At 35.6% G+C, this 25568-nt stretch overlaps 1 protein-coding gene across 2 annotated transcripts in view; it reads right to left on the minus strand.

Moving 5' to 3' along the window:
* LOC120474283 (titin) overlaps positions 1 to 25568 on the minus strand; it is a 164302-nt gene that overhangs the window by 8914 nt on the left and 129820 nt on the right. The window contains exons 2-12 of one of the 2 annotated variants that reach the window (XM_089120566.1): positions 21027 to 21353; positions 20108 to 20446; positions 17100 to 17225; positions 15489 to 15785; positions 14435 to 14740; positions 11343 to 11642; positions 8264 to 8566; positions 5208 to 5504; positions 4108 to 4404; positions 3003 to 3308; positions 354 to 659 (exon numbers count right to left, since the gene is read on the minus strand). In XM_089120566.1, coding sequence (XP_088976692.1) covers positions 354 to 659; positions 3003 to 3308; positions 4108 to 4404; positions 5208 to 5504; positions 8264 to 8566; positions 11343 to 11642; positions 14435 to 14740; positions 15489 to 15785; positions 17100 to 17225; positions 20108 to 20446; positions 21027 to 21353 — 3204 coding nt within the window. The remainder of the gene's footprint in view (positions 1 to 353; positions 660 to 3002; positions 3309 to 4107; positions 4405 to 5207; positions 5505 to 8263; positions 8567 to 11342; positions 11643 to 14434; positions 14741 to 15488; positions 15786 to 17099; positions 17226 to 20107; positions 20447 to 21026; positions 21354 to 25568) is intronic. The other variant, XM_089120568.1, reaches the window with a different exon arrangement.

A 25568-nucleotide genomic window follows, 5' to 3' on the forward strand; every position in this document is an offset into this window, starting at 1 on the left:
AGTCCTCATAATGATTGTGCCACCACCGTGTGTTTTTGTGTGTGTGTGTGTGTGTGTGTGTATTTATGTGTGTGTGTGTGTGTGTGTGTGTGTGTGTGCAGTATATGAGTCAAAAGTATAAACTGTCAGTGACATGCAAATAAAAACATATAACTCTAATAACTTTAATATTTAAGAACAAGTTTTAACCTGAATAAAATATTCTCTGCAAATACATCATTTAATATATTTTTTTCATGCTTTAGCTTCGATTGGAACTATTTTCATTGATGGAGCAAAAAACACAAAGTGGATCATCTCCTTTCACAAAGACCTCATCTATATTTGAAAAATAAATCGAAAAAACTACTTACCAGAGACAAAAACATCAAATCTCTTGTTTGTGTTTCCTCTGCTGCTGATGATCTGTAGTTTATAATTTCCAGTGTGTTCAGTTGTGATGTCTGTGATGGTCAGAGATCCAGTCTTCTCATCCAGCTTCAGTCTGCCTCTGAATCTCCCATCATCAGCATCATCATGTGTTTTTAGAGTCCCTCCTCTGATTTCAGCGATGAGAATGTCTTGATATCCAAACCTCCACTGTATCAGATCATCTTTCTGTATTTCAGTTTCAGGGTTTATGATCAGATTCTTTCCCTCTTTCACTGATATCATCCTCTCTTCATTAGTGACAGCAGCAGATAGAAACAGAGAAACACAGAAATGTTGTCATCAGATCAAGAGTGTGAATGTGAATCACAGCCTGAAACTACTACAGAAATATCATTCAGATGGACATGATTTACAGTCTTCTCACACAGAAAATTCATATTACTGTCTCAGTTCCAGTTTGATGAACACTGATCTGAGAAGTGCTGATCTAAATAAAATCTGAAGGAAATACTTGTGGACTTGTTTGCAATTTGACAAGCTGTAAAGCTGAAAATAAAGAGATTCAGATGAATATTCTTTCATGTTATGATCCTGTTCTGTCTCCATATTCAGAGCTGAAGATGCTAGATCACAACAATAGACATGGGCTACTAATTATGAAAAATTAAAAATGCAAAAAAAAGTATGTGAGGGTTATGTTTAGGGGACAGAAAAAAAAAAATTACGCCAATGGAAAGTCCTCAGTCTACGTTTATATGGACACAATCGGAATGAAATCAATACGGTTGATGAATCCGAACAAGGTGTTTACATGAATGATAAATAAAGTGATCGGGTTGATGTGCGCGTTTATATATGTCACAAGCAGGGCAGGACTTAGGGTGGGGGGGGCCCTGGGCTTGAGTCACTTTCGGGACCTTCTATACATTACTTTAAATAGAACTAAATGATACATACACAAGCTAGGCCTATGTATTAGAGCTGCACAATTCTGGATAATTTGAGAATAAAAATAGAGATCACGATTCTGCACAAACAACTTAACAAAATAATATAAATTATGTTAATTTCTGAAGTCTATTAAAAATGTTGAATTAATCTGAATTATATATTAAAAAAAACTTGGGTTTGAATGATTCAATTCCTCAATCAAAAACACTCGTTTCATTTTTGACATCTCTTGAATGAACGATTCAATGAGAAATGTTTTTTTAAGTCATTTGTCGCCATCTGGTGGCGTAACAATATAATCGATCCAATCTTTATTTGAAGTGTAAAGTTACTTTCAAAAGGTGACTGGTACCATAGACAGAGTTGTAAAAAAACAAAACACCAAATAATTTATTTATATGACCACTGATTGAAGCTTTAAAAAAGTTTTTTCCAATAAATAAATAAATAATGATTAAAGTGACCATGTGTTTAATATGTACATGTATTTTGTCAGAATGAGAATAAAACACTTATTTAGCTGGAAAACATATTGAAAAACAAACAAATACCCTGCAAGTTGCAATCATAACAAATCATTTGTATTACATTTACGTATAAATAGCTAAATCTATGGATGTATAAATCTTTAAGAAAATGAAAAATAAATAAACTGTTCCTGGTATTTATGAGGAAAAAACGAAGTTACAGACGTGACAGTTCTCCTTTACTGAAGCGAGCGCTCTGAAGTGACACTTAAGACTGCATTAAAACTTTCACAGACCTCAAACAGAAAAGGGCAAAGCCTTCTTTAAAGTGAATTTCGTTTTATATTAATTTTGTCTTGATTTTAATCAATGTTTCATCAACCAATTGCCTGGATTTAATAAATAAGAAGTAAAAGCAGACAATTATAGATATTCACGACACGTAATAGGCACCGGCGCATGAATTGGAGCGCATCTCATAAATATACCAAAACTCACCATAAGTAGCCTACTCCACAGACTTAAACATGAGCTACTTAAATTACATATTTCATTGCAGGGCAGGGCCAGGTAACAATGCTAGACCAATCAACAAACTTTAAATGAAAAATTACATGACTGACATATAATTGAAAAATAATCAAAAGTAAATGGGCGGGGCCCCTATTGGGCGGGGCCCATGCGCTTGAGCCCAGTCAAGTCCAATGGTAAGTTTGTTCGGCTTTGTCACAAGTTTCAAATCAGAATAGATTTTTTGACATGTGCACACTGCACGAATATGCCACTGTTCGCGCGTAACTATTCTCCTCTAATGGTTCTGTATTTGTTTTAAACAACAGACTTATTATTTATCCGTCTCTGGTCATGATTTGGAGACGACGAGCATGAACCGTTTGCCGTTTATCACGCAGTAAAACCCCGCGCCCAAACGTCGTGTGTGGATGAGAATCTAAAACAAGCACTGGTGGGCCGTTGTCCTGCTTCACTTCACAGACACGGAGTGAAATGAGATTTTTTAATAACTTTAATATTTAAGAACAAGTTTTAACCTGAATACAATATTCTCTGCAAATACATCATTTAATATATTTTTTCATGCTTTAGCTTCGATTGGAACTATTTTCATTGATCGAGCAAAAAACACAAAGTGGATCATCTCCTTTCATAAAGACCTCATCTATATTTGAAAAATAAATCGAAAGAACTACTTACCAGAGACATAAACAACAAATCTCTTGTTTGTGTTTCCTCTGCTGCTGATGATCTGTAGTTTATAATCTCCAGTGTGTTCAGTTGTGATGTCTGTGATGATCAGAGATCCAGTCTTCTCATCCAGCTTCAGTCTGCCTCTGAATCTCCCATCAGCATCATCATCATGTGTTTTTAGAGTCCCTCCTCTGATTTCAGCGATGAGAATGTCTTGATCTCCAAACCTCCACTGTATCTGATCATCTTTCTGTATTTCAGTTTCAGGGTTTATGATCAGATTCTTTCCCTCTTCCACTGATATCACCCTCGCTTCATTAGTGACAGCAGCAGATAGAAACAGAGAAACACAGAAATGTTGTCATCAGATCAAGAGTGTGAATGTGAATCACAGCCTGAAACTACTACAGAAATATCATTCAGATGGACATGATTTACAGTCTTCTCACACAGAAAATTCATATTACTGTCTCAGTTCCAGTTTGATGAACACTGATCTGAGAAGTGCTGATCTAAATAAAAGCTGAAGGAAATACTTGTGGATGCAGGTCAGCAACAAAATGTTTTAGCTAAATTTGACAAACTGTAAAGCTAAATAAAATAAAGAGATTCAGATGAATATTCTTTCATGTCATGATTCTGGTCTGTCTCCATGTTCGGAGCTGAAGATGCTAGATCACGACAATAGACATGGGCTACTAATTATGAAAAATGTAAAAAATGCAAAATAATGTGAGGGTTATGTTTAAGGGACAAAAAAAAAATACGCCAATGTAAAGTCCTCATAATGATTGTGCCACCACCGTGTGTGTGTGTGTGTGTGTGTGTGTGTGTGTGTGTGTGTGTGTGTGTGTGTACAGTATACGAGTCAAAAGTATAAACTGTCAGTGACATGCAAATAAAAACATGTAACTCTAATAACTTTAATATTTAAGAACAAGTTTTAACCTGAATACAATATTCTCTGCAAATACATCATTTAATATATTTTTTCATGCTTTAGCTTCGATTGGAACTATTTTCATTGATGGAGCAAAAAACACAAAGTGGATCATCTCCTTTCACAAAGACCTCATCTATATTTGAAAAATAAATCGAAAGAACTACTTACCAGAGACAAAAACATCAAATCTCTTGTTTGTGTTTCCTCTGCTGCTGATGATCTGTAGTTTATAATCTCCAGTGTGTTCAGTTGTGATGTCTGTGATGGTCAGAGATCCAGTCTTCTCATCCAGCTTCAGTCTGCCTCTGAATCTCCCATCAGCATCATCATGTGTTTTTAGAGTCCCTCCTCTGATTTCAGCGATGAGAATGTCTTCAAACCTCCACTGTATCAGATCATCTTTCTGTATTTCAGTTTCAGGGTTTATGATCAGATTCTTTCCCTCTTTCACTGATATCACCCTCGCTTCATTAGTGACAGCAGCAGATAGAAACAGAGAAACACAGAAATGTTGTCATCAGATCAAGAGTGTGAATGTGAATCACAGCCTGAAACTACTACAGAAATATCATTCAGATGGACATGATTTACAGTCTTCTCACACAGAAAATTCATATTACTGTCTCAGTTCCAGTTTGATGAACACTGATCTGAGAAGTGCTGATCTAAATAAAAGCTGAAGGAAATACTTGTGGATGCAGGTCAGCAACAAAATGTTTTAGCTAAATTTGACAAACTGTAAAGCTAAATAAAATAAAGAGATTCAGATGAATATTCTTTCATGTCATGATTCTGGTCTGTCTCCATGTTCGGAGCTGAAGATGCTAGATCACGACAATAGACATGGGCTACTAATTATGAAAAATGTAAAAAATGCAAAATAATGTGAGGGTTATGTTTAAGGGACAAAAAAAAAATACGCCAATGTAAAGTCCTCATAATAATAGTGCCACCACCGTGTGTGTGTGTGTGTGTGTGTGTGTGTGTGTGTGTGTGTGTGTGTGTGTGTGTGTACAGTATACGAGTCAAAAGTATAAACTGTCAGTGACATGCAAATAAAAACATATAACTCTAATAACTTTAATATTTAAGAACAAGTTTTAACCTGATTAAAATATTCTCTGCAAATACATCATTTAATATATTTTTTCATGCTTTAGCTTCGATTGGAACTATTTTCATTGATGGAGCAAAAAACACAAAGTGGATCATCTCCTTTCACAAAGACCTCATCTATATTTGAAAAATAAATCGAAAGAACTACTTACCAGAGACATAAACAACAAATCTCTTGTTTGTGTTTCCTCTGCTGCTGATGATCTGTAGTTTATAATTTCCAGTGTGTTCAGTTATCATGTCTGTGATGGTCAGAGATCCAGTCTTCTCATCCAGCTTCAGTCTGCCTCTGAATCTCCCATCAGCATCATCATGTGTTTTTAGAGTCCCTCCTCTGATTTCAGCGATGAGAATGTCTCCAAACCTCCACTGTATCTGATCATCTTTCTGTATTTCAGTTTCAGGGTTTATGATCAGATTCTTTCCCTCTTCCACTGATATCACCCTCGCTTCATTAGTGACAGCAGCAGATAGAAACAGAGAAACACAGAAATGTTGTCATCAGATCAAGAGTGTGAATGTGAATCACAGCCTGAAACTACTACAGAAATATCATTCAGATGGACATGATTTACAGTCTTCTCACACAGAAAATTCATATTACTGTCTCAGTTCCAGTTTGATGAACACTGATCTGAGAAGTGCTGATCTAAATAAAAGCTGAAGGAAATACTTGTGGACTTGTTTGCAATTTGACAAGCTGTAAAGCTGAAAATAAAGAGATTCAGATGAATATCCTTTCATGTTATGATCCTGTTCTGTCTCCATATTCGGAGCTGAAGATGCTAGATCACGACAATAGACATGGGCTACTAATTATGAAAAATAAAAAATGCAAAACAAAAAATTATGTGAGGGTTATGTTTAGGGGACAGAAAAAACATTACGCCAATGGAAAGTCCTCAGTCTACGTTTATATGGACACAATCGGAATGAAATCAATACGGTTGATGAATCCGAACAAGGTGTTTACATGAATGATAAATAAAGTGATCGGGTTGATGTGCGCGTTTATATATGTCACAAGCAGGGCAGGACTTAGGGTGGGGGGGGCCCTGGGCTTGAGTCACTTTCGGGACCTTCTATACATTACTTTAAATAGAACTAAATGATACATACACAAGCTAGGCCTATGTATTAGAGCTGCACAATTCTGGATAATTTGAGAATAAAAATAGAGATCACGATTCTACACAAACAACTTAACAAAATAATATAAATTATGTTAATTGCTGAAGTCTATTAAAAATGTTGAATTAATCTGAATTATATATTAAAAAAAACTTGGGTTTGAATGATTCAATTCCTCAATCAAAAACACTCGTTTCATTTTTGACATCTCTTGAATGAACGATTCAATGAGAAATGTTTTTTTAAGTCATTTGTCGCCATCTGGTGGCGTAACAATATAATCGATCCAATCTTTATTTGAAGTGTAAAGTTACTTTCAAAAGGTGACTGGTACCATAGACAGAGTTGTAAAAAAACAAAACACCAAATAATTTATTTATATGACCACTGATTGAAGCTTTAAAAAAGTTTTTTCCAATAAATAAATAAATAATGATTAAAGTGACCATGTGTTTAATATGTACATGTATTTTGTCAGAATGAGAATAAAACACTTATTTAGCTGGAAAACATATTGAAAAACAAACAAATACCCTGCAAGTTGCAATCATAACAAATCATTTGTATTACATTTACGTATAAATAGCTAAATCTATGGATGTATAAATCTTTAAGAAAATGAAAAATAAATAAACTGTTCCTGGTATTTATGAGGAAAAAACGAAGTTACAGACGTGACAGTTCTCCTTTACTGATGCGAGCGCTCTGAAGTGACACTTAAGACTGCATTAAAACTTTCACAGACCTCAAACAGAAAAGGGCAAAGCCTTCTTTAAAGTGAATTTCGTTTTATATTAATTTTGTCTTGATTTTAATCAATGTTTCATCAACCAATTGCCTGGATTTAATAAATAAGAAGTAAAAGCAGACAATTATAGATATTCACGACACATAATAGGCACCAGGGCATGAATTGGAGCGCATCTCATAAATATACCAAAACTCACCATAAGTAGCCTACTCCACAGACTTAAACATGAGCTACTTAAATTACATATTTCATTGCAGGGCAGGGCCAGGTAACAATGCTAGACCAATCAACAAACTTTAAATGAAAAATTACATGACTGACATATAATTGAAAAATAATCAAAAGTAAATGGGCGGGGCCCCTATTGGGCGGGGCCCATGCGCTTGAGCCCAGTCAAGTCCAATGGTAAGTTTGTTCGGCTTTGTCACAAGATTCAAATCAGAATAGATTTTTTGACATGTGCACACTGCACGAATATGCCACTATTCGCGCGTAACTATTCTCCTCTAATGGTTCTGTATTTGTTTTAAACAACAGACTTATTATTTATCCGTCTCTGGTCATGATTTGGAGACGATGAGCATGAACCGTTTTGCCGTTTATCACGCAGTAAAACCCCGCGCCCAAAAGTCGTGTGTGGATGAGAATCTAAAACAAGCACTGGTGGGCCGTTGTCCTGCTTCACTTCACAGACATGGAGTGAAAAGAGATTTTTTTAAATAACGGAACACAAATTTATATGACACTTTATTCAACAGGAAGAACAGCTCGTTCCCTGCGTCATTCGTCATTACGCCATTGCAACGTCATTGCACATGCGCAGTCCTTTTAGTTTCGGTTTTCAATCCGATCAAGTGTTTACATGTTCTCTCAATCAGATTACAATAGAAGTAAACTCCCCTTTCAATCCGATTGAAATTCCAGTCGGATCGAGCTCAATCGGATCGATTAAGGTGTTTACATGAACGTTTTTTAGTCCGATTGAGCCGTCAATCCAATTATAAGGTCCATGTAAACGCAGATAATGATAGCGCCACCACCGTGTGTGTGTGTGTGTGTGTGTGTGTGTGTACAGTATACGAGTCAAAAGTATAAACTGTCAGTGACATGCAAATAAAAACATATAACTCTAATAACTTTAATATTTAAGAACAAGTTTTAACCTGAATAAAATATTCTCTGCAAATACATCATTTAATATATTTTTTCATGCTTTAGCTTCGATTGGAACTATTTTCATTGATCGAGCAAAAAACACAAAGTGGATCATCTCCTTTCACAAAGACCTCATCTATATTTGAAAAATAAATCGAAAGAACTACTTACCAGAGACATAAACAACAAATCTCTTGTTTGTGTTTCCTCTGCTGCTGATGATCTGTAGTTTATAATCTCCAGTGTGTTCAGTTGTGATGTCTGTGATGATCAGAGATCCAGTCTTCTCATCCAGCTTCAGTCTGTCTCTGAATCTCCCACCAGCAGCATCATCATCATGTGTTTTTAGAGTCCCTCCTCTGATTTCAGCGATGAGAATGTCTCTAAACCTCCACAGTATCAGATCATCTTTCTGTATTTCAGTTTCAGGGTTTATGATCAGATTCTTTCCCTCTTCCACTGATATCCTCCTCGCTTCATTAGTGACAGCAGCAGATAGAAACAGAGAAACACAGAAATGTTGTCATCAGATCAAGAGTGTGAATGTGAATCACAGCCTGAAACTACTACAGAAATATCATTCAGATGGACATGATTTACAGTCTTCTCACACAGAAAATTCATATTACTGTCTCAGTTCCAGTTTGATGAACACTGATCTGAGAAGTGCTGATCTAAATAAAAGCTGAAGGAAATACTTGTGGACTTGTTTGCAATTTGACAAGCTGTAAAGCTGAAAATAAAGAGATTCAGATGAATATCCTTTCATGTCATGATCCTGTTCTGTCTCCATATTCTGAGCTGAAGATGCTAGATCACGACAATAGACATGGGCTACTAATTATGAAAAATAAAAAATGCAAAACAAAAAATTATGTGAGGGTTATGTTTAGGGGACAGAAAAAACATTACGCCAATGGAAAGTCCTCAGTCTACGTTTATATGGACACAATCGGAATGAAATCAATACGGTTGATGAATCCGAACAAGGTGTTTACATGAATGATAAATAAAGTGATCGGGTTGATGTGCGCGTTTATATATGTCACAAGCAGGGCAGGACTTAGGGTGGGGGGGGCCCTGGGCTTGAGTCACTTTCGGGATCTTCTATACATTACTTTAAATAGAACTAAATGATACATACACAAGCTAGGCCTATGTATTAGAGCTGCACAATTCTGGATAATTTGAGAATAAAAATAGAGATCACGATTCTACACAAACAACTTAACAAAATAATATAAATTATGTTAATTGCTGAAGTCTATTAAAAATGTTGAATTAATCTGAATTATATATTAAAAAAAACTTGGGTTTGAATGATTCAATTCCTCAATCAAAAACACTCGTTTCATTTTTGACATCTCTTGAATGAACGATTCAATGAGAAATGTTTTTTTAAGTCATTTGTCGCCATCTGGTGGCGTAACAATATAATCGATCCAATCTTTATTTGAAGTGTAAAGTTACTTTCAAAAGGTGACTGGTACCATAGACAGAGTTGTAAAAAAACAAAACACCAAATAATTTATTTATATGACCACTGATTGAAGCTTTAAAAAAGTTTTTTCCAATAAATAAATAAATAATGATTAAAGTGACCATGTGTTTAATATGTACATGTATTTTGTCAGAATGAGAATAAAACACTTATTTAGCTGGAAAACATATTGAAAAACAAACAAATACCCTGCAAGTTGCAATCATAACAAATCATTTGTATTACATTTACGTATAAATAGCTAAATCTATGGATGTATAAATCTTTAAGAAAATGAAAAATAAATAAACTGTTCCTGGTATTTATGAGGAAAAAACGAAGTTACAGACGTGACAGTTCTCCTTTACTGAAGCGAGCGCTCTGAAGTGACACTTAAGACTGCATTAAAACTTTCACAGACCTCAAACAGAAAAGGGCAAAGCCTTCTTTAAAGTGAATTTCGTTTTATATTAATTTTGTCTTGATTTTAATCAATGTTTCATCAACCAATTGCCTGGATTTAATAAATAAGAAGTAAAAGCAGACAATTATAGATATTCACGACACATAATAGGCACCAGGGCATGAATTGGAGCGCATCTCATAAATATACCAAAACTCACCATAAGTAGCCTACTCCACAGACTTAAACATGAGCTACTTAAATTACATATTTCATTGCAGGGCAGGGCCAGGTAACAATGCTAGACCAATCAACAAACTTTAAATGAAAAATTACATGACTGACATATAATTGAAAAATAATCAAAAGTAAATGGGCGGGGCCCCTATTGGGCGGGGCCCATGCGCTTGAGCCCAGTCAAGTCCAATGGTAAGTTTGTTCGGCCTTGTCACAAGATTCAAATCAGAATTGATTTTTTGACATGTGCACACTGCACGAATATGCCACTATTCGCGCGTAACTATTCTCCTCTAATGGTTCTGTATTTGTTTTAAACAACAGACTTATTATTTATCCGTCTCTGGTCATGATTTGGAGACGATGAACATGAACCGTTTTGCCGTTTATCACGCAGTAAAACCCCGCGCCCAAAAGTCGTGTGTGGATGAGAATCTAAAACAAGCACTGGTGGGCCGTTGTCCTGCTTCACTTCACAGACATGGAGTGAAATGAGATTTTTTTAAATAACGGAACACAAATTTATATGACACTTTATTCAACAGGAAGAACAGCTCGTTCCCTGCGTCATTCGTCATTACGCCATTGCAACGTCATTGCACATGCGCAGTCCTTTTAGTTTCGGTTTTCAATCCGATCAAGTGTTTACCTGTTCTCTCGATCGGATTACAATAGGAGTAAACTCCCCTTTCAATCCGATTGAAATTCCAGTCGGATCGAGCTCAATCGGATCGATTAAGGTGTTTACATGAACGTTTTTTAGTCCGATTGAGCCGTCAATCCAATTACAAGGTCCATGTAAACGCAGATAATGATAGCGCCACCACCGTGTGTGTGTGTTTGTGTGTGTGCGTGTGTGTGTGTGTGTGTGTGTACAGTATACGAGTCAAAAGTATAAACTGTCAGTGACATGCAAATAAAAACATATAACTCTAATAACTTTAATATTTAAGAACAAGTTTTAACCTGAATAAAATATTCTCTGCAAATACATCATTTAATATATTTTTTTCATGCTTTAGCTTCGATTGGAACTATTTTCATTGATCGAGCAAAAAACACAAAGTGGATCATCTCCTTTCACAAAGACCTCATCTATATTTGAAAAATAAATCGAAAGAACTACTTACCAGAGACAGAAACATAAAATATCTTGTTTGTGTTTCCTCTGCTGCTGATGATCTGTAGTTTATAATCTCCAGTGTGTTCAGTTATCATGTCTGTGATGATCAGAGATCCAGTCTTCTCATCCAGCTTCAGTCTGCCTTTGAATCTCCCATCATCAGCATCATCATGTGTTTTTAGAGTCCCTCCTCTGATTTCAGCGATGAGAATGTCTTCAAACCTCCACTGTATCTGATCATCTTTCTGTATTTCAGTTTCAGGGTTTATGATCAGATTCTTTCCCTCTTTCACTGATATCATCCTCTCTTCATTAGTGACAGCAGCAGATAGAAACAGAGAAACACAGAAATGTTGTCATCAGATCAAGAGTGTGAATGTGAATCACAGCCTGAAACTACTACAGAAATATCATTCAGATGGACATGATTTACAGTCTTCTCACACAGAAAATTCATATTACTGTCTCAGTTCCAGTTTGATGAACACTGATCTGAGAAGTGCTGATCTAAATAAAAGCTGAAGGAAATACTTGTGGACTTGTTTGCAATTTGACAAACTGTAAAGCTGAAAATAAAGAGATTCAGATGAATATTCTTTCATGTTATGATCCTGTTCTGTCTCCATGTTCGGAGCTGAAGATGCTAGATCACGACAATAGACATGGGCTACTAATTATGAAAAATAAAAAATAAAAAATGCAAAACAAAAAATTATGTGAGGGTTATGTTTAGGGGACAGAAAAAACATTACGCCAATGGAAAGTCCTCAGTCTACGTTTATATGGACACAATCGGAATGAAATCAATACGGTTGATGAATCCGAACAAGGTGTTTACATGAATGATAAATAAAGTGATCGGGTTGATGTGCGCGTTTATATATGTCACAAGCAGGGCAGGACTTAGGGTGGGGGGGGCCCTGGGCTTGAGTCACTTTCGGGACCTTCTATACATTACTTTAAATAGAACTAAATGATACATACACAAGCTAGGCCTATGTATTAGAGCTGCACAATTCTGGATAATTTGACAATAAAAATAGAGATCACGATTCTACACAAACAACTTAACAAAATAATATAATTTATGTTAATTGCTGAAGTCTATTAAAAATGTTTAATTAATCTGAATTATATATAAAAAAAAACTTGGGTTTGAATGATTCAATTCCTCAATCAAAAACACTTGTTTCATTTTTGACATCTCTTGAATGAATGATTCAATGAGAAATGTTTTTTTAAGTCATTTGTCGCCATCTGGTGGCGTAACAATATAATCGATCCAATCTTTATTTGAAGTGTAAAGTTACTTTCAAAAGGTGACTGGTACCATAGACAGAGTTGAAAAAAAAAACTAAAAACAAAACACGTAATAATTTATTTATATGACCACTGATTGAAGCTTTAAAAAAGTTTTTTCCAATAAATAAATAAATAATGATTAAAGTGACCATGTGTTTAATATGTACATGTATTTTGTCAGAATGAGAATAAAACACTTATTTAGCTTGAAAACATATTGAAAAACAAACAAATACCCTGCAAGTTGCAATCATAACAAATCATTTGTATTACATTTACGTATAAATAGCTAAATCTATGGATGTATAAATCTTTAAGAAAATGAAAAATAAATAAACTGTTCCTGGTATTTATGAGGAAAAAACGAAGTTACAGACGTGACAGTTCTCCTTTACTGATGCGAGAGCTCTGAAGTGACACTTAAGACTGCATTAAAACTTTCACAGACCTCAAACAGAAAAGGGCAAAGCCTTCTTTAAAGTGAATTTCGTTTTATATTAATTTTGTCTTGATTTTAATCAATGTTTAATCAACCAATTGCCTGGATTTAATAAATAAGAAGTAAAAGCAGACAATTATAGATATTCACGACACATAATAGGCACCAGGGCATGAATTGGAGCGCATCTCATAAATATACCAAAACTCACCATAAGTAGCCTACTCCACAGACTTAAACATGAGCTACTTAAATTACATATTTCATTGCAGGGCAGGGCCAGGTAACAATGCTAGACCAATCAACAAACTTTAAATGAAAAATTACATGACTGACATATAATTGAAAAATAATCAAAAGTAAATGGGCGGGGCCCCTATTGGGCGGGGCCCATGCGCTTGAGCCCAGTCAAGTCCAATGGTAAGTTTGTTCGGCTTTGTCACAAGATTCAAATCAGAATTGATTTTTTGACATGTGCACACTGCACGAATATGCCACTATTCGCGCGTAACTATTCTCCTCTAATGGTTCTGTATTTGTTTTAAACAACAGACTTATTATTTATCCGTCTCTGGTCATGATTTGGAGACGATGAACATGAACCGTTTTGCCGTTTATCACGCAGTAAAACCCCGCGCCCAAAAGTCGTGTGTGGATGAGAATCTAAAACAAGCACTGGTGGGCCGTTGTCCTGCTTCACTTCACAGACATGGAGTGAAATGAGATTTTTTTAAATAACGGAACACAAATTTATATGACACTTTATTCAACAGGAAGAACAGCTCGTTCCCTGCGTCATTCGTCATTACGCCATTGCAACGTCATTGCACATGCGCAGTCCTTTTAGTTTCGGTTTTCAATCCGATCAAGTGTTTACCTGTTCTCTCGATCGGATTACAATAGGAGTAAACTCCCCTTTCAATCCGATTGAAATTCCAGTCGGATCGAGCTCAATCGGATCGATTAAGGTGTTTACATGAACGTTTTTTAGTCCGATTGAGCCGTCAATCCAATTACAAGGTCCATGTAAACGCAGATAATGATAGCGCCACCACCGTGTGTGTGTGTTTGTGTGTGTGCGTGTGTGTGTGTGTGTGTGTGTACAGTATACGAGTCAAAAGTATAAACTGTCAGTGACATGCAAATAAAAACATATAACTCTAATAACTTTAATATTTAAGAACAAGTTTTAACCTGAATAAAATATTCTCTGCAAATACATCATTTAATATATTTTTTTCATGCTTTAGCTTCGATTGAAACTATTTTCATTGATCGAGCAAAAAACACAAAGTGGATCATCTCCTTTCACAAAGACCTCATCTATATTTGAAAAATAAATCGAAAGAACTACTTACCAGAGACAGAAACATCAAATCTCTTGTTTGTGTTTCCTCTGCTGCTGATGATCTGTAGTTTATAATCTCCAGTGTGTTCAGTTGTGATGTCTGTGATGATCAGAGATCCAGTCTTCTCATCCAGCTTCAGTCTGCCTCTGAATCTCCCATCATCAGCATCATCATGTGTTTTTAGAGTCCCTCCTCTGATTTCAGCGATGACAATGTCTTGATCTCCAAACCTCCACTGTATCAGATCATCTTTCTGTATTTCAGTTTCAGGGTTTATGATCAGATTCTTTCCCTCTTCCACTGATATCTCCCTCACTTCATTAGTGACAGCAGCAGATAGAAACAGAGAAACACAGAAATGTTGTCATCAGATCAAGAGTGTGAATGTGAATCACAGCCTGAAACTACTACAGAAATATCATTCAGATGGACATGATTTACAGTCTTCTCACACAGAAAATTCATATTACTGTCTCAGTTCCAGTTTGATGAACACTGATCTGAGAAGTGCTGATCTAAATAAAAGCTGAAGGAAATACTTGTGGACTTGTTTGCAATTTGACAAGCTGTAAAGCTGAAAATAAAGAGATTCAGATGAATATTCTTTCATGTTATGATCCTGTTCTGTCTCCATATTCTGAGCTGAAGATGCTAGATCACGACAATAGACATGGGCTACTAATTATAAAAAATGTAAAAAATGCAAAATAATGTGAGGGTTATGTTTAAGGGACAAAAAAAAAATACGCCAATGTAAAGTCCTCATAATGATAGTGCCACCACCATGTGTGTGTGTGTGTGTGTGTGTACAGTATACGTGTCAAAAGTATAAACTGTCAGTGACATGCAAATAAAAACATATAACTCTAATAACTTTAATATTTAAGAACAAGTTTTAACCTGAATAAAATATTCTCTGCAAATACATCATTTAATATATTTTTTCATGCTTTAGCTTCGATTGGAACTATTTTCATTGATGGAGCAAAAAACACAAAGTGGATCATCTCCTTTCACAAAGACCTCATCTATATTTGAAAAATAAATCGAAAGAACTACTTACCAGAGACATAAACAAAAAATCTCTTGTTTGTGTTTCCTCTGCTGCTGATGATCTGTAGTTTATAATCTCCAGTGTGTTCAGTTATCATGTCTGTGATGATCAGAGATCCAGTCTTCTCATCCAGCTTCAGTCTGCCTCTGAATCTCCCATCAACAACATCATGTGTTTTTAGAGTCCCTCCTCTGATTTCAGCGATGAGAATGTCTCCAAACCTCCACTGTATCTGATCATCTTTCTGTATTTCAGTTTCAGGGTTTATGATCAGATTCTTTCCCTCTTTCACTGATATCATCCTCTCTTCATTAGTGACAGCAGCAGATAGAAACAGAGAAACACAGAAATGTTGTCATCAGATCAACAGTGTGAATGTGAATCACAGCCTGAAACTACTACAGAAATATCATTCAGATGGACATGATTTACAGTCTTCTCACACAGAAAATTCATATTACTGTCTCAGTTCCAGTTTGATGAACACTGATCTGAGAAGTGCGTATCTAAATAAAAGCTGAAGGAAATACTTGTGGACTTGTTTGCAATTTGACAAGCTGTAAAGCTGAAAAATAAAGAGATTCAGATGAATATCCTTTCATGTCATGATCCTGTTCTGTCTCCATATTCTGAGCTGAAGATGCTAGATCACGACAATAGACATGGGCTACTAATTAAGAACATTTTTTTTAAAAATGCAAAAAAATTATGTGAGGGTTATGTTTAGGGGACAGAAAAAACATTAAGCCAATGGAAAGTCCTCATAATGATAGTGCCACCACCGTGTGTTTGTGTGTGTGAGAGAGAGAGAGTGTGTGTGTGTGTACAGTATACGAGTCAAAAATATAAACTGTCAGTGACATGCAAATAAAAACATGTAACTCTAATAACTTTAATATTTAAGAACAAGTTTTAACCTGAATAAAATATTCTCTGCAAATACATCATTTAATATATTTTTTCATGCTTTAGCTTCGATTGGAACTATTTTCATTGATAGAGCAAAAAACACAAAGTGGATCATCTCCTTTCACAAAGACCTCATCTATATTTGAAAAATAAATCGAAAGAACAACTTACCAGAGACAGAAACAAAAAATCTCTTGTTTGTGTTTCCTCTGCTGCTGATGATCTGTAGTTTATAATCTCCAGTGTGTTTAGTTATCATGTCTACTAATACAAACTAATACAAATGTTTAATTGGCATCTTTTTTCAAACGACCCGACCGACCGCGACCCGAATATCATTAAAAGCATTTTTGGATGACCCGTAACTGCGGGTAACCGCGGGTGACCGCAGGCACCCGCTCATTTCGGATCAACCCGCGCATCACTGTTAACTATCATAGTTTTCTTTTTTTCTTCTTTTTTTTTACATTTTGATTCTGTTGTGCACAATGTGATATAAACAAACTAGTTATCTTGTTTACAAGCAATACAATTGCTACTGCAGAATTTCATACAGCGTTCATAATAAAATAGTTTTCAGTTCTTTTGAGGCTGGTCATTTGTCACCTGTTATAAATTTAGTATCAATATTATATTCTGGTATCGTACCGAAGCAAAAATTGCAGTACAGAGCCAACCCAATGCTCTTGCTATATCAGCTGTAATACTTACCCTTTCGTCTTTCTAGTTCAGAGATCTGTCGGCGATGGTAAATCAGACCAACAGCAGCAGCAGCAGCGAACAACAGCAGAACAACAATTACTATTCCTGCTACAGCTCCTGAAGACAGACCTGGTGCTGTAATGATAAAGACAGACATTAGTGTGAATGTGTCTGATCTATAACACACACTATAAACATCAGCACTATATAACCTGAGTGTAGATCTGATACTGTAATGATAAAGACAGACATTAGTGTGAATGTGTCTGATCTATAACACACACTATAAACATCAGCACTATATAACCTGAGTGTAGATCTGATACTGTAATGATAAAGACAGACATTAGTGTGAGTGTGTCTGATCAATAACACACACTATAAACATCAGCACTATATAACCTGAGTGTAGATCTGATACTGTAATGATAAAGACAGACATTAGTGTGAATGTGTCTGATCTATAACACACACTATAAACATCAGCACTATATAACCTGAGTGAAGATCTGATACTGTAATGATAAAGACAGACATTAGTGTGAGTGTGTCTGATCTATAACACACACTATAAACATCAGCACTATATAACCTGAGTGTAGATCTGATACTGTAATGATAAAGACAGACATTAGTGTGAGTGTGTCTGATCTATAACACACACTATAAACATCAGCACTATATAACCTGAGTGAAGATCTGATACTGTAATGATAAAGACAGACATTAGTGTGAATGTGTCTGATCTATAACACACACTATAAACATCAGCACTATATAACCTGAGTGTAGATCTGATACTGTAATGATAAAGACAGACATTAGTGTGAATGTGTCTGATCTATAACACACACTATAAACATCAGCACTATATAACTTGAGTGTAGATCTGATACTGTAATGATAAAGACAGACATTAGTGTGAGTGTCTGATCTATAACACACACTATAAACATCAGCACTATATAACCTGAGTGTAGATCTGATACTGTAATGATAAAGACAGACATTAGTGTGAGTGTGTCTGATCTATAACACACACTATAAACATCAGCACTATATAACCTGAGTGTAGATCTGATACTGTAATGATATAGACAGACATTAGTGTGAATGTGTCTGATCTATAACACACACTATAAACATCAGCACTATATAACCTGAGTGTAGATCTGATACTGTAATGATAAAGACAGACATTAGTGTGAGTGTGTCTGATCTATAACACACACTATAAACATCAGCATTATATAACCTGAGTGTAGATCTGATACTGTAATGATAAAGACAGACATTAGTGTGAGTGTGTCTGATGTATAACACATATAAACATCAGCACTATATAACCTGAGTGAAGATCTGATACTGTAATGATAAAGACAGACATTAGTGTGAGTGTGTCTGATCTATAACACACACTATAAACATCAGCACTATATAACCTGAGTGAAGATCTGATACTGTAATGATAAAGACAGACATTAGTGTGAGTGTGTCTGATCTATAACACACACTATAAACATCAGCACTATATAACCTGAGTGAAGATCTGATACTGTAATGATAAAGACAGACATTAGTGTGAGTGTGTCTGATCTATAACACACACTATAAACATCAGCACTATATAACCTGAGTGTAGATCTGATACTGTAATGATAAAGACAGACATTAGTGTGAGTGTGTCTGATCTATAACGCACACTATAAACATCAGCACTATATAACCTGAGTGTAGATCTGATACTGTAATGATAAAGACAGACATTAGTGTGAGTGTCTGATCTATAACACACACTATAAACATCAGCACTATATAACCTGAGTGTAGATCTGATACTGTAATGATAAAGACAGACATTAGTGTGAGTGTCTGATCTATAACGCACACTATAAACATCAGCACTATATAACCTGAGTGAAGATCTGATACTGTAATGATAAAGACAGACATTAGTGTGAGTGTGTCTGATCTATAACACACACTATAAACATCAGCACTATATAACCTGAGTGTAGATCTGATACTGTAATGATAAAGACAGACATTAGTGTGAGTGTGTCTGATCTATAACACACACTATAAACATCAGCACTATATAACCTGAGTGTAGATCTGATACTGTAATGATAAAGACAGACATTAGTGTGAGTGTGTCTGATCTATAACGCACACTATAAACATCAGCACTATATAACCTGAGTGAAGATCTGATACTGTAATGATAGACAGTCATTAGTGTGAGTGTGTCTGATCTATAACACACACTATAAACATCAGCACTATATAACCTGAGTGTAGATCTGATACTGTAATGATAAAGACAGACATTAGTGTGAGTGTGTCTGATCTATAACACACACTATAAACATCAGCACTATATAACCTGAGTGTAGATCTGATACTGTAATGATAAAGACAGACATTAGTGTGAGTGTGTCTGATCTATAACGCACACTATAAACATCAGCACTATATAACCTGAGTGAAGATCTGATACTGTAATGATAGACAGTCATTAGTGTGAGTGTGTCTGATCTATAACACACACTATAAACATCAGCACTATATAACCTGAGTGTAGATCTGATACTGTAATGATAAAGACAGTCATTAGTGTGAGTGTGTCTGATCTATAACACACACTATAAACATCAGCACTATATAACCTGAGTGAAGATCTGATACTGTAATGATAGACAGTCATTAGTGTGAGTGTGTCTGATCTATAACACACACTATAAACATCAGCACTATATAACCTGAGTGTAGATCTGATACTGTAATGATAAAGACAGACATTAGTGTAAATGTGTCTGATCTATAACACACACACTATAAACATCAGCACTATATAACCTGAGTGAAGATCTGGGTGTATTTCGTGAGTAAATATATGCAAATGACTGTGATACTTACATATAAACATTAAAATAACATTTAATATTAATTAGAGTGTCATTGAATTATTTAAAGACAACTGATAAAAAATCCTTCATAAGACTCGAGTTACTCACCACTGACAGCAACACTGAATCTCTTGAATAACGTCTGTTTGTTGCTGTTGATCTTCAATGTATATTCTCCAGAGTCTGTGTTTGTGGTGTGTGTGATGGTCAGAGATCCCGTCTGATGATCCAGCTGCAGTCTGTCTCTGAATCTCTCATCAGTGTCGAGTAATGGTGAGCTCTTGGCCTCTACATCATATTTAGCTATGAGTTGTCTTTCAAATCTCCACACTATCAGCTCACCTCCGTTTGTTTCAGTAACATCAGTCTGAAGAGTGACAGAGTTTCCCTCCATCACTGACACAGTCTTCATTTCAGCTTCACCAACATCAACAACAGATGGAGACTCTGCAAGAAACAGATTCACAGACACACAGATTAAACATGTTGAACACTGTGACTGGCACTAGAATATCAGTTTATATGGTTAATACACAAGGCATATGCAGATTGATGAAGGTAATCAGTTTAGTATGTACAACAGTTACTTTCGGTTGACTAATTTAATGTGTCGTTTCATATAAGAGCACAGGAACATTTCACTATTTGAAACACTACAATTGAATGTGTCAGTAGATAGAATTACAATTTATAATTCTATATAATTGATCCTGCTTTGAATTATTTCAAAACTTTCACCAGTGGAATAAAACTAAAATATCTGAGCAAATTGTGTGTAAAATGTAAGTCAATCAATATGATTTTATTTCTAAAACTATAGTATATTAGCAGTATCACACTCGCCATCATGCTGATATTCAGAACAACAGCATGACTGTGATATCAATAAACTACAATTCTGTAAGACTGTTGAACACATAAGTAATGTTTGCTGGTGAAATCTCAGCTTAATTCAGTTTAATTCATAAAACAAAACATAAAATGCTAAACATCTAACTATAGTTATCGGTAGTAAAAGTATTCTCACCAGAGACAGTAACATTGAATGTCATACGTGAGAACCCAGATTTGAGGTCGCTCTCTAGTTGATAAAGTCCAGAGTGTTTGGTTCTCATGTTCTTGATGGTCAGAGATCCAGTCTGATCCAGCTGCAGTTTCCCTGTAAATATGTCAATGTGACTGGGATATGAGATATCGTTTCCATCCATTTGAGCGATAGTGGAACCTGACTCTCCAAACCTCCACTGTATCAGAATTATTCCCTGTGTTTCAGTAACACCAGAGTTTAGAGTGACAGATTCTCCCTCCATCACTGACACTGTCTTCACTTCATCTGCTTCAGCAACACACACTCCTGCAGAACAAACAGAAACAGTTTCTCAGAGATTAAACTCATATAACACTGCTGCTGATATTAGTGAACATATGCTGCTTTCAAGTCATCTCGTATAGATCGTAATTACGAGTTGAACGCACTTGAACGCCACCACAATGTCGTAAATACCAGTGGGGAGCTCGGGATTTCTTTAAGCCCCGATCTGTACGAGTTGGGGGCGTGTCAGTGAGAAACGTTCATTCAACGTCTATTGACGGTAAATTTTAATTGAATTTCAATGTTTACTCATTGACATTGTAAGGCTTTTTCATTTATAAAGCAAGCTCTCTGCACAAAATATGATATCATTGTAATATAAATATTATACCTAATGATAGTTTACATTGGCTTCATAAGCTAATAAAAAACATAAAAAGAAAAACACCTGATGCGCATTCTTTGTTCTTCATTTTTTTTTAGCAGAGTTAACAAACCTTGCTGTATTTCCGTGTAATTCATTAAAAGTAGATACACTGCCATTTTGCTCCGACGAAACTGACTTGAACGCACCTCACGTCGTAAACACGACTTCCCACCTCGTACGTACGAACTCCCCAGGAGGACTTGAACGCAGCAATATTAACTGAGAATAGGCTTGCACAATAAGCACAATTTGACTAATTAAAGGGCCCCTATTATGCTCATTTACAGCTTCATAATTTGGTTTATGGGGTCTACCAGAATTTTTACTTCATTTAAATGTTAAAAACAACTCTCTTTTGTATAATTTGCATTGTTTGCACCTGTTTTCATCCTCAACACTGGTTTATTTTTTGTTTCTTTTCGTTCTGAAAAGAAAATCTGCTCTGCTTGGTCAGTCAGTCCGAGTCTGTTGAGATTTGTGACTTTAGTCTGGGTTTATCAGCTTGTTCTTGACAGTCATTGTTAGACTCTGGCTCAAACTGATACACAAAACTGACGCCATAGTTAGAATTACAGGGTCATTCCGTTCAAAATCAACCAAATATCAGAAACTTCGACTACATTTTTTTTTCCTGAAGAAAGACAAAGATCAATAGTGATTGAAGCCAAAATATGAAATGTCATGACTGTATTACTAAATAATCCATTATTTTGTGGAGAGGGGTCAAAATGACAATTTTCACCTGAGAGACTAGTAAAAATGACTTTAAAAAGATGGCAGCATCATTTTTTTTTTTTTTACACAGAGACTGGTAGGCCTGTTAGTGAAATCAGTTTACTTTAGCAATCAGTGTTGCATTATATACAGTGTCCATATTAAAAATGGGGAGAAGAACTTTTAATGGGTTTCCCTTTCCCAAGGTTTGCATGCCTGTAACTTTCAAGTAGTATTAATGACTTCTTAATACTTTCTTTTAGATTTTGGTTCTTAAAGTTTTCTTTTGTAATCTTCATTTTAAAGGCACCACATTTTTCAATCTCAGGAATATGGAGATTTTAATGCAGTTCAGTGAGTAAATTGGTAGGGCTGGGCGATAAATCGATTTTATCGATTAACTCGAATTTGTAGTTTGCGCCTAATGGGCTTTATGCCCAGCTGCACTACTTCCTGAACTTCAGCCAGCTCCTTGTTTCCTGTCTGCCATTATTGGGCAAAATTGATTAATTCAGGTGTGTCTGATTATTGTTGCCATGACTACTCAGGTCAAGCACACCTGAATTAATCAATGTGTCCAATGGCAGACAGGAAACAAGGAGTTGGCTGAAATTCAGGAAGTAGTGAAGCTGTGCATAAAGCCAATTGCGCCGATTTTCTTGAATGAAAATCGGGTTTCTCTTTAACAACCGCCGACGCGGCCATCTGGGCTCCCGTAGTTCCGACCGCGCTGCACACATCCATTTTCTCATGCAGCGAAACATCGCGAAGCAAAGAGCAAGAGGACACTGACACCAACAGACAGAGCAGGTTGTTATTGATATGAGACAAATTCTCACCTCAGCTCTCAGATTCTGTCAATTTTATTACGAAATTCAAACAATAAACACCATTTTGGCGCTTGTAAATGTGACGTGATCACGTGAAAGATCACGAACAGATCTCAGTTCAAGCGGCACATGAACCGATCATCTGTTACTCTTTACTGCTAACTTACCGAAATAAAACCGATTGATCAATGTTTTTCAAACACGGGAAGATGTCCATAAAACAGCTGGAGAAGTTGGAGAACAACATGCGTCACGTAACGTTACATTTACCTCAGACTCAGGAATGCCTTTTAATGACCCATATAGCATGCATGTTAGTTGGACTTAAAATAATTGCTATAGAGAGGAGCATTTTGCTGCTAAATATGATATATTATAGACATTTATTATATTTGACCTATATCATTAAAAATACTATAACGTTGTTTATTATTATAAAAACACATTATTTTTTAATTTGAGCTTACCTTTAATAATATCAGCTGACAGGGCTATCTGTATATTTACAGCATTAGGTAATTTATTTTTGGAGAACAATTAACATAACACATTAACATATCTACTGTACCTAATATTTATCCAAAGGAATTGATATTGAATCCATATCAGAATCAAATCTTTGAAATTGTGTGAAATTTTTGTTAAGCAATAATAAAAACAGTAGCATACAGTCTTTGTACCATGTAAACACTGTGTTTATGTTAATAAACCTAATAAAATTATGTTTAGTTACCAAATAATTTGACAATCACAATAAACTTATTGTGATGCAGCAAGTTGTTTTTATTATATATATATATATTTGTTTATTTTACAATCCCAATCCACCCATTTCATGTTATGTTACATTTACACTTTTTACAATAACAGGGTCTGCCCTCTTGTCTTTTTGGCTTGTTGTTTCTGATTGCACTTTAATCCAGATAATATCACAGATCGGAATATCAAAACAAAATAAAGTTAAAACTTGTTTTGAACAATTTCTTTGTCATCTGCAGATTGATTTTAAGTAGGGACAGAATAAATTGTAAATCAGATTTTTGGTGGAAAAAATGGGGGGGAATAATTGGGGGGGGGGGGGGGGGACCCAAGCCGTCAAATCTACGTCATCAGAAAAAGACACCCTCCCAGACCGGAAGTAACTTTTCAGATTTTGATTAAAGATTACCATGGTAAATTTATATATATATATATATATATATATATATATACAGTGCCCTCCACAATTATTGGCACCCCTGTTTAAGATGTGGTCGAGGACTTTTAAAAATTCTCCCTTTTTTTAAAACAACATAGAACCCAAATGCAAAAAAAGAGAAAAATCCAACCTTTTATTTAAGTACATTACTTTGGTGGTAAATTTTTTTTTTTAAATTTAGAAAAATAAAAACTTCAAATCATGTGTCCCACAATTATTGGCACCCCTAACAATTCCGCTGAAAAATGTAATTGATTTTTTAAAAAATATATATTTTCTGTAGTTGCTAATGTTGGTCAGGATATCTAGGAACTTTTAATTAGTAATTCATGACTTCCTATTTCCCTGGGGTATAAATATGACATGACACAGAGGCCTAATTCTCTTACCCATTTGTCAACATGGCAAAGACAAGAGAACACACCATTCAAGTAAGGCAGATGTGTGATGACCTTTATAAGTCAGGCAATGGCTACAAGAAAATAGCCACTCACCTTATCTTGCCCGTATCTAAAGTTAGAGGAATCATTAAGAAGTTTAAAACAACAGGAACAGTGACAAACAAGGCTGAAAGAGGTCCCAAGTTTATCTTACCACAACGCACAGTGAGGAGGATGCTAAGAGAAGTAAAAAAAAGTCCTAAGCTCACTGTCACAGAATTGCATCAAATAGTGGCATCTTGGGGTCACAAAATCTCCAAAACAACCATCAGACGCTCTCTACATGCCAACAAGATGTTTGGGAGGCATGCTAGGAAAAAGCCTTTTCTCACTAACACTGATAAACGTAAACGTCTGGAGTTTGCCAAGCGGCACTGGGACTTCATCTGGGATCGTGTGCTTTGGTCTAATGAGACTAAGATTGAGCTTTTTGGCAACAAACACTCTAAGTGGATCTGGTGTAAAACAAAAGATGTGTATGCCGAAAAGTACCTCATGCCCACCGTGAAGTATGGTGGAACATCTGTGATGCTGTGGGCCTGTTTCACTTCCAAAGGCCCTGGGAACCTTGTTAGGGTGCATGGCATTATGAATGCTTTGAAATACCAGGACATTTTAAATAAAAACCTCTGCCAGAAAGCTGAAGAT

The sequence above is a fragment of the Pimephales promelas genome, chromosome 2 (assembly GCF_988280905.1).
Source record: "Pimephales promelas chromosome 2, fPimPro1.hap1.1, whole genome shotgun sequence".
NCBI classification, from domain to species: domain Eukaryota; kingdom Metazoa; phylum Chordata; class Actinopteri; order Cypriniformes; family Leuciscidae; genus Pimephales; species Pimephales promelas.